Source organism: Lepidochelys olivacea (assembly GCF_965140295.1).
Source record: "Lepidochelys olivacea isolate rLepOli2 genome assembly, chromosome: 18".
Taxonomy (NCBI): Eukaryota; Metazoa; Chordata; order Testudines; family Cheloniidae; genus Lepidochelys; species Lepidochelys olivacea.
Genome location: NC_140428.1, coordinates 13,547,245 through 13,557,623, shown reverse-complemented (window position 1 = coordinate 13,557,623; position 10,379 = coordinate 13,547,245). Strand labels below are relative to the sequence as shown.

Sequence of the window (10,379 nt, the reverse complement as noted above, 5' to 3'; positions counted from 1 at the left end):
AAGAGGCTTTCATTGTTTCTGTGTTTTGGGTGGAGGTTCCTATTGTTCTACAAGGCGCTTAATTGTCTCTTACGTTTATCCCAAATGAAGGGCGGCTGTTACTCCCACCAGTTGCAACAAGATTTAACTCACCCCTAACCAAGGGCTTATTCTCCTCATTTTACAGATGGGAAGTGAATCTCGGAGATTAAATGACTTGCCCAAGGAAGAGTGGTGGAGTCAGGAACCGAAGTCAGCTCTACGGCATCCCCGTCTCAGGCCGTGGCCACAAAGCCACCCTTACTCAGAACCAGCGCCTGTATGCACCCCGGCACCTCCAGCTTCATCCACGTCATTGTTACCCCAGGTGCCTAGAGATGAATGAATCAGAAAAGACAATGGACTGTGTGACACTCAATCAGGTTACTGAACCAATGGGAATGAATTAGATAAGACTGCCCAGGATTATAGCAGAGGGACAGTGATTTAATGTGTCCCCACCAGAGCTTTATAGGGTCTGATGAGCCCATGGGAATTCCGATGTAGCCAGTCATGAGGGGAGCAGAGCTAGGGCCATGTGAACTGTGCCATCCCACATGGTGCCCTGCCCCAGAGGCTCCCTTGGCAGCAAAAGTCTGAGGGTAGGGAGCAGTGGCAAGAAAGAAAATGGTGGAAGAAGTGCTAAGCCATCTGCCCGTCCCCCTGAAGTCAATGGGCATTGTGAATCACCTGCCTGTCTCAGCGTCAGGCCCTAAATCAGGAGATGGGAGGGGTGAGAATGGAGGTGAGCCACAGCTGATGAGCAACCAGAGCAACAGAAGATCATGGTGGGAGGGAAAACCAGGAGTTTCGTTAGCATGAACAAAATCAGTGACTCCCCTCAAACGATCCTCACGCTGGTGACCCTCCGTAAGCCAGCGCTGGAGTGAAGGCAGCATTGCAGGGGACCAGCTCACATCTGTCATAACGAAAGGTCCATTGAATATCCAACAGTGGATCTGCAGTCTCTACTCTGGCCTTGTGAGACCTATCCTGCCCCATCTGTTCTCCTGCCAGACGAGGCGTGTTCCGTAGCATGATAACTAGTGACAATACTGGCCTAATTCTCACAGCTAATGAGCAACCCTAGCTCCAAGGTAAGTCAATGTGACTACAAATGCTCTGCATCTTTGAACACCAGGCCATAAGTGCCTGTACTGCTTTGAGATCAATTTAGTTAGACCTTCCGGTTGCTTCCTAGTGCTCATTCTGCATCTGAGCTGCATGGTCTCTGCAGTTTAGATTGTAGGCTCCTCAGGGCAGGGACTGCCTCCTCTTCTCTGTTTCCTGTGACTCACATGGGATCAATAACTGATCATTTCAACAAGGCCAAGATGAAGAAGGCAAGAGATGAGGCAGCCCTGATGCCTATCATGACCTAGATCAATTAGCCTAGCAGACTTTTAGCAACCCCGGGGCGGGGGGGGGTGGTGGTGGTGATGTATTAAGGACAAATATTGTGGAAGAGGTTCTAAAAGTAACGGCTGTCAACACACAGGACAGAGCCCCATGGCCCCTTGGCATTGCTTTCTCTGCCCTGAAGGAAACAGGGCATGCCAGCTCCTGGTCACCTCTCTGTTATGCAAAGGGCACCTTGGGTTACCAGCGACCCTGGCTTGGGAGTGGGTATGTTAGCAGGGGGAATGGAGTTCTGTAATCTGCAGGCAGGTCAAAGGGTTTGAAGTCGAGGGCTGGAGTTGGGGCACAGCTGTGGAATGGGATGCGTCTTTGGGACGAGGGAAACAGGATCCTGCTTGAAAAGGGAAAAGTGCCTGAAATGCCAGAGCTATGCACAGCACAGAGCAGCAGGTCTCCCTCATCTGCTGTCTTGTGACCTCTCCCACCATATCCTTTTACCAGTGGGACAGCTTCTAACACACCTGTCCACTGGGCCTGCAATAATGCCCTGAATTCTGTCTGCCACTTAAAAGGGAGAACGCTCAAATTCAGCACCTCTAAGGATGGGGAAATTCTGTCACCCCCAGAAGATGCACCGTTTAAGTGTTAATGTAGCCACAGCTTCTCCAAGTTGGAAAGTGAAATATTAAGAAGCTAGGCAAAGTCGTGGGGCCAGGTCTTTGCTTGGTGTAAATCAACATAGGGCTAGATCCTCAGCTGGTGTCAGTCAGCATAGCTTAAAAAGACAGGAGTTTGCTGATGCTTTAATAAACAGATCTAAAATTCTAATATGGAAATGGTCTTAAGGAAAACCTGATGTGCAAGAGAGTGGGTCAGAAGTAACCAAGAATTATAACCTGGCTAACATAGCTGAAGATACTGAATGCCTTAAACAGTGTTTCTTTCCTGTAACTAAAGTAAGAAACCTCTTGCAGGAATTTCCATACTAACCAATTCAGGCATGTAAAATTTAACAGAATATTTAATTTGCTGTTTTCTCGCCCGTAATCTTTACAATGAACATTGCTTTGATGTTACAGATATTAACTCAACTGTCAGCATTCCAGCCATTTGGGTTTATTATTTTTAAAGAGCATCAGTTTTCATTAAGATCACTGTGAAAAGCAGACCAGAAGATTTTGTGCCCGAGCAATTCTCCCTGATGCCTTTGCAAAGCTGTAATGGCAATTGCCACCCGGGTCACAGTTGGGAATATAGGACCTGAGCCAGTGCCCACTGAAACCCATTGAATGTTCCCCCCACCTTGATTTCATGGGCTTTGGATTGGGCCCATAGGGCCAAACGCTGCTTTCAGTTACGCTGATGCAATTGCACCCAGGTAACAGAGCAGAAAATGGTACCAGGTGATCCGGGCCTGCCATTACTAGTCTTCAATTCTGCAAATGGTCAATAGAAAAGAAAAAGGTATTTCTTGCATAGTTGCTGATCTGACAGTGAAGGGATCAGGGAGGAACGATGCTATAAAAACTGGCCTTGCCCAGCCTAGGGGAGTCCAGGCACTGAAAGGGACCCAGACCAAAAGCAAGCTAATGGCCCAATTCTTCTCCCATTGAAATCAATGACATAACTCCCATTGCCTTTAATAATGCAGGATAAGATCTTTAATACTTGACAAAGCTATTCTAATCTCTAGAGAAAAGGTGACTTTTACCGAATGTAACAACTGGTTTTAAAGATAACTGCAGAACAGAGAAAGTTCTTTTCAACATCTAAGAGCCCTTTGTCTGGTCATTAGGTTGCTCAATGGTTAAAGCAGAGGCATTCAGCTCCAGTGACTTCAGTTCCGTTTTAGATCAGCTCATCAGTGAAAATGAGTCACGTGGTTTCATCTGAGTCTGCAGTGGACATCTGCCCAGCTCCTAACACAACCACACATTTTGGCACAATTGAGCATGATTTGGCAATGATTGAGCATGATGAGAGGCCCAGGCTGAAATAGCAAGGGGTGCTCAGGTCAGGAGTGAGCTGCAGCTGCAGCACTGTGAGGGGCCCAGGACAAGAATAGCAAGGGTTGCTACAGGTCAGGATAGAAATTAATTGCTTGAAGATGTCATAAGGGTTTAAAAGGCCATTCCCCTCCCCGCTACACCTCCCAACACGGAGGGCAGGAATCTGCTCCTGTAGGTATGTGTTTGAAGTGACGGGAGGACAATCGCTGACAAAGACTGACTTGCAAGCTGCAGGAGAGGGTCAGCTTGCTCAGCAGCCAAACAACAAAGTAATTCACCCATTGAGGTTTTAATCTGGTAGTCTTAGCCCTGGTCTACACTAGGACTTTAGGTCGAATTTAGCAGCGTTAAATCGATGTAAACCTGCACCCGTCCACACAATGAAGCCCTTTATTTCGACTTAAAGGGCTCTTAAAATCGATTTCCTTACTCCACCCCTGACAAGTGGATTAGCGCTTAAATCGACGTTGCCGGCTCGAATTTGGGGTACTGTGGACACAATTCGATGGTATTGGCCTCCGGGAGCTATCCCAGAGTGCTCCATTATGACCGCTCTGGACAGCACTCTCAACTCAGATGCACTGGCCAGGTAGACAGGAAAAGAACTGCGAACTTTTGAATCTCATTTCCTGTTTGGCCAGCGTGGCAAGCTGCAGGTGACCATGCAGAGCTCATCAGCACAGGTGACCATGATGGAGTCCCAGAATCGCAAAAGAGCTCCAGCATGGACCGAACGGGAGGTACGGGATCTGATTGCTGTTTGGGGAGAGGAATCCGTGCTATCAGAACTCCGTTCCAGTTTTCGAAATGCCAAAACCTTTGTGAAAATCTCCCAGGGCATGAAGGACAGAGGCCATAACAGGGACCCGAAGCAGTGCCGCGTGAAACTGAAGGAGCTGAGGCAAGCCTACCAGAAAACCAGAGAGGCGAACAGCCGCTCTGGGTCAGAGCCCCAAACATGCCGCTTCTATGATGAGCTGCATGCCATTTTAGGGGGTTCAGCCACCACTACCCCAGCCGTGTTGTTTGACTCCTTCAATGGAGATGGAGGCAATACGGAAGCAGGTTTTGGGGATGAAGAAGATGATGATGATGAGGTTGTAGATAGCTCACAGCAAGCAAGCAGAGAAACCGGTTTTCCCGGCAGCCAGGAACTGTTTCTCACCCTAGATCTAGAGCCAGTACCCCCCGAACCCACCCAAGGCTGCCTCCTGGACCCAGCAGGCAGAGAAGGGACCTCTGGTGAGTGTACCTTTTAAAATACTATACATGGTTTAAAAGCAAGCATGTGAAAGGATTACTTTGCCCTGGCATTTGCGGTTCTCCTAGATGTAGTCCTAAAGCCTTTGCAAAAGGTTTCCGGGGAGGGCAGCCTTATTGCGTCCTTCATGGTAGGACACTTTACCACTGCAGGCCAGTAACACATACTCGGGAATCACTGTAGAACAAAGCATTGCAGTGTATATTTGCTGGCATTCAAACAACATCCGTTCTTTATCTCTCTGTGTTATCCTCAGGAGAGTGAGATATAATTCATGGTCACCTGGTTGAAATAGAGTGCTTTTCTTCAGGGGACACTCAGAGGAGCCCATTCCTGCTGGGCTATTTGCCTGTGGCTAAACAGAAATGTTCCCCGCTGTTAGCCACAGGGAGGGGGGAAGGTTGAGGGGGTAGTCACGCGGTGGGAGGAGGCAAAATGCGACCTTGTAACGAAAGCACATGTGCTATGTGTGTAATGTTAACAGCAAGGTTTACCCTGAAAGAGTGTAGCCACTGTTTTATAAAATGTGTCTTTTTAAATACCGCTGTCCCTTTTTTTTTCTCCACCAGCTGCATGTGTTTCAATGATCACAGGATCTTCTCCTTCCCAGAGGCTAGTGAAGCTTAGAAAGAAAAAAAAACACACTCGCGATGAAATGTTCTCCGAGCTCATGCTGTCCTCCCACACTGACAGAGCACAGACGAATGTGTGGAGGCAAATAATGTCAGAGTGCAGGAAAGCACAAAATGACCGGGAGGAGAGGTGGCGGGCTGAAGAGAGTAAGTGGCGGGCTGAAGAGAGGGCTGAAGCTCAAATGTGGTGGCAGCGTGATGAGAGGAGGCAGGATTCAATGCTGAGGCTGCTGCAGGACCAAACCAGTATGCTCCAGTGTATGGTTGAGCTGCAGCAAAGGCAGCTGGAGCACAGACTGCCACTGCTGCCCCTCTGTAACCAACCGCCCTCCTCCCCAAGTTCCATAGCCTCCACACCCAGACGCCCAAGAACGCCTTGGGGGGCCTCCGGCCAACCAGCCACTCCACCACAGAGGATTGCCCAAAAAAAAGAAGGCTGTCATTCAATAAATTTTAAAGTTGTAAACTTTTAAAGTGCTGTGCTTAAAGTGCTGTGTGGCATTTTCCTTCCCTCCTCCACCACCCCTCCTGGGCTACCTTGGTAGTCATCCCCCTATTTGTGTTATGAATGAATAAAGAATGCATGAATGTGAAGCAACAATGACTTTATTGCCTCTGCAAGCGGTGATTGAAGGGAGGAGGGGCGGGTGGTTAGCTTACAGGGAAGTAGAGTGAACCAAGGGGCAGGGGGTTTCATCAAGGAGAAACAAACAGAACTTTCACACCGTAGCCTGGCCAGTCATGAAACTGGTTTTCAAAGCTTCTCTGATGCGTACCGCGCCCTCCTGTGCTCTTCTAACCGCCCTGGTGTCTGGCTGCGCGTAACCAGCAGCCAGGCGATTTGCCTCAACCTCCCACCCCGCCATAAACGTCTCCCCCTTACTCTCACAGATATTGTGGAGCACACAGCAAGCAGTAATAACAGTGGGAATATTGGTTTTGCTGAGGTCTAAGCGAGTCAGTAAACTGCGCCAGCGCGCCTTTAAACGTCCAAATGCACATTCTACCACCATTCTGCACTTGCTCAGCCTGTAGTTGAACAGCTCCTGACTACTGTCCAGGCTGCCTGTGTACAGCTTCATGAGCCATGGCATTAAGGGGTAGGCTGGGTCCCCAAGGATACATATAGGCATTTCAACATCCCCAACAGTTATTTTCTGGTCTGGGAATAAAGTCCCTTCCTGCAGCTTTTGAAACAGACCAGAGTTCCTGAAGATGCGAGCATCATGCACCTTTCCCGGCCATCCCACGTTGATGTTGGTGAAACGTCCCTTGTGATCCACCAGAGCTTGCAGCACTATCGAAAAGTACCCCTTGCGGTTTATGTACTCGGCAGCTTGGTGCTCCGGTGCCAAGATAGGGATATGCGTTCCGTCTATAGCCCCACCACAGTTAGGGAATCCCATTGCAGCAAAGCCATCCACTATGACCTGCACATTTCCCAGGGTCACTACCCTTGATATCAGCAGATCTTTGATTGCGTGGGCTACTTGCATCACAGCAGCCCCCACAGTAGATTTGCCCACTCCAAATTGATTCCCAACTGACGGGTAGCTGTCTGGCGTTGCAAGCTTCCACAGGGCTATCGCCACTCGCTTCTCAACTGTGAGGACTGCTCTCATCTTGGTATTCATGCGCCTCAGGGCAGGGGAAAGCAAGTCACAAAGTTCCATGAAAGTGCCCTTATGCATGCGAAAGTTTCGCAGCCACTGGGAATCGTCCCAGACCTGCAACACTATGCGGTCCCACCAGTCTGTGCTTGTTTCCCGAGCCCAGAATCGGCGTTCCACAGCATGAACCTGCCCCATTAGCACCAGGATGCATGCATTGGCAGGGCCCATGCTTCCAGAGAAATCTGTGTCCATGTCCTGATCACTCACATGACCGCGCTGACGTCGCCTCCTCGCCCGGTATCGCTTTGCCAGGTTCTGGTGCTGCATATACTGCTGGATAATGCGTGTGGTGTTTAATGTGCTCCTAATTGCCAAAATGAGCTGAGCGGCCTCCATGCTTGCCTTGGTATGGCGTCCGCAGAGAAAAAAGGCGCGGAACGATTGTCTGCCGTTGCTCTGACGGAGGGAGGGGCGACTGACGACATGGCTTACAGGGTTGGTTTCAGGGAGCTAAAATCAACAAAGGGGGTGCCTGTACATCAAGGAGTATTTCAGGCAGGACTGCACGGAGGGTTCCAATAAGAAATGGTGCACCTAAGTTATCGTTCTTATTGGAACAAGGAGGTTAGCCTGGCCTCTGATTGATACATGGCTAGATTTACCTCGCTGCACCTTCTCTGTGAGTGACTGCAGTGTGATCTAGAGGAATGAGTCCCCTAGACAGGGGAGGAGGCAAATGAGTACAAAACAAATCTGGTCTATTTCTTGTTCTGACCCACTCCATCTATCTTTTACATCTTTGGCTGGCAGCAGACGGTGCAGAAGGACTGCATGCCATCCACATCTCATGGCTGCTCGGCAGAAGATGGTACAGTACGACTGCTAGCCATCTTCATCTCTTGCCTGCCTGGCAGAAGATGGTACAATACGACTGCTAGCAATCCTCATCTCTTGCCTGCCTGGCAGAAGATGGTACAGTACGACTGCTAGCAGTCCGTATCGCCTGCCCGCTCACCATAAGACGGTTCAATAGGACTGACTGCAGGACTAAAGAGAATGACCTGGTCAAGTCACTCCAAATTTAGTCCCTGCACCCATGTCTGCCCAGGCGCTCCCAGCCGACGTGGCCAGGAGCACCTCGGACATGACGAGGACGACTACCAGTCGTATTGCACCATCTGCTGCCAGAAGGCAATGGGTTGCTGCTACTGTGCAGCAAAGCCGTACCGCGTCTGCCAGCATCCAGGAGACATAGGGTGACGGTTACCTGAGCGGGCTCCATGCTTGCCGTGGTATGGCGTCTGCACAGGTAACTCAGGAAAAAAGGCGCGAAATGATTGTCTGCCCTTGCTTTCACGGAGGGAGGGAGGGAACGGGGGCCTGACGATATGCACCCAGAACCACCCGCGACAATGTTTTAGCCCCATCAGGCATTGGGATCTCAACCCAGAATTCCAATGGGCAGCGGAGACTGCGGGAACTGTGGGATAGCTACCCACAGTGCAACGGTCCGGAAGTCGACTCTAGCCTCAGTACTGTGGAAGCGCTCCACCGAGTTAATGCACTTAGAGCATTTTCTGTGGGGACACACACACTCGAATATATAAAACCGATTTCTAAAAAAACGACTTCTATAAATTCGACCTTATTCCGTAGTGCAGACATACCCTTAAATACCATCTATCCTACCAAAAATACCCTGTGCTACCAACAGGTGTCAGCAAAGAGTGCAGCTGATCAGACTGCTCAGTGTAGGCAGATATTCAGCATTGTTAAAACCATGTACAGTAGAACCTCAGAGTTACAAACACCTCGGGAATGGAGGTTGTGCTGAAATGTTCGTAACTCTGTTCAAAACGTTATGGGTGTTCTTTCTAAAGTTTACAACTGAACATTGACTTAATACAGTTTTGAAACTTTACTATGCAGAAGAAGAATGCTGCTTTTAATCAGCTTAATTCAAATGAAACAAGCACAGAAACAGTTTCCTTACCTTGTCAAATCTTTTTTAAAATATTCCCTGTTATTATTTTAGTAGTTTATGTTTAATGCAGTACCTTACTGTATTTGCCTTTTGTTTTGTTTTGTTTTGTTTTTTGGTCTCTGCTGCTGCCTGATTGCATACTTCCGGTTCCAAATGAGGTGTGTGTTTGACTGGTCAGTTCGTAATCCTGGTCTCATACCTCTGAGGTTCTACTGTCATGCACAGGTTCAGCAGCGTCCTCTGTGCTGACACCTGTTGTTAGCAATGATTCTTTCTACAGTGCAGGCAAGCCTGCAGTGTGCCGAGTTATAAGCAAAGAAACACATGAGAAAAACCCACTTTGGGGTCTACGCCAGCTTTTTAGCAACTACGGGCTGAGTGAGTTCTACCTCTCTCTTTTGACTATTAGATGGTAGCTGTTGTAGTAAGGCTCATTTTATAGATGCTAACAGCACCCTGACACAGCAGGTGTGTATCAATGGCAACTTTCTCCATCTCATCCCAGCGTCTCCCTCTGCTTGATCATGCAGCAGAGTCAGAATCCATCAGTATTTAGCACATCTCAGCTTGATGGCTGCAGAAATGACTGATGGGCAGGAAAGGTGTCCCTAGCCTCTGTTTGCCAGAAACTGGGAATGGATGACAGGGGATGGGTCACTTGATGATTCCCTGTTCTGTTCATTCCCTCGGGGGCACCTGGCATTGGCCCTCTCTGAAGACAGGATACTGGGCTAGATGGACCTTTGGTCTGACCCAGTAGGGCCATTCTTATGTTCTTACGTTCTTAAATTCAGTACTATGATGTTGCTGCTCCACTATGTGGACTAGATGCAATGGGGGGGAGAACATGCCCTTATGAGCATGTGAACAGAATTTAGCCTCAGCAACAGGTGCCAAGCAAAATTATAGAAAACATCCAAAACACAAAACACATCGAAGTTTAAATCTGACGTTGTTGAAAGTTTTTTCCAGTGCAAATCTCCTTTAAAGTATTAAAACAACCCCATAGTGTCCTAATCTTATCTTTTCTGTTATATTCTATATAGGTTCTTATACCACACTCAACACCGTGGCATTTGAGCACCTTCCAGCAGGGCATTAAGTAATCTGTCTGACATCTGTCACGTTTGTTCTCTCTTTCTCTCCCCAGGGGGAGATGTGTGTACAGAGGAGTGTCTTGTTTTGGATTATTTTTTAATGTTGCTAAATATTTAAGTTAGAGAAGGCAGGTCAAAGACATGCCTCTGGCACATGGAGTGGGGAAGGTGATGGTTTTTAGTTCCTGGGGGGATTTTATTCTAATCTTGGACCAGCCCCGAAGAAAGTTCTGTCTCCCACACAGATGGGCTTTACCCTTATTGTAGATAGTTCCATTGTGCCAGAGAAGTGAAGTTCTCACCCACAGTCTTCATCCTGGAGCCCTTTCCCAGTCTTCTGGAATATCTCCCATCTTCCATGACTTTTCAAAGATAATTGCTAATGGCTCAGGTATCTCCTCAATCA

General features: G+C 48.4%; 1 protein-coding gene across 1 annotated transcript; it reads left to right on the top strand.

Moving 5' to 3' along the window:
* The first annotated feature begins 3,873 nt into the window (after positions 1-3,873).
* On the top strand, positions 3,874-5,858 carry LOC311532959 (uncharacterized protein). Its single transcript, XM_084651987.1, has 2 exons — positions 3,874-4,628; positions 5,217-5,858. Exons 1-2 carry the CDS (start codon positions 4,049-4,051, stop codon positions 5,750-5,752), a joined length of 1,116 nt encoding a protein of 371 aa, XP_084508113.1. The 5' UTR covers positions 3,874-4,048; the 3' UTR covers positions 5,753-5,858.
* Positions 5,859-10,379: the final 4,521 nt, after the last annotated feature.

What these genes read in the sequence shown, in the direction of transcription:
- LOC311532959 (XM_084651987.1), top strand. Translation starts at nt 4,049, where the DNA reads ATGCAGAGCTCATCAGCACAGGTGACCATGATGGAGTCCCAGAATCGC. An exon ending in AGGCAGAGAAGGGACCTCTG is followed by an intron (nt 4,629 to 5,216) that starts GTGAGTGTACCT and finishes TTTCTCCACCAG; the next exon opens with CTGCATGTGTTTCAATGATC.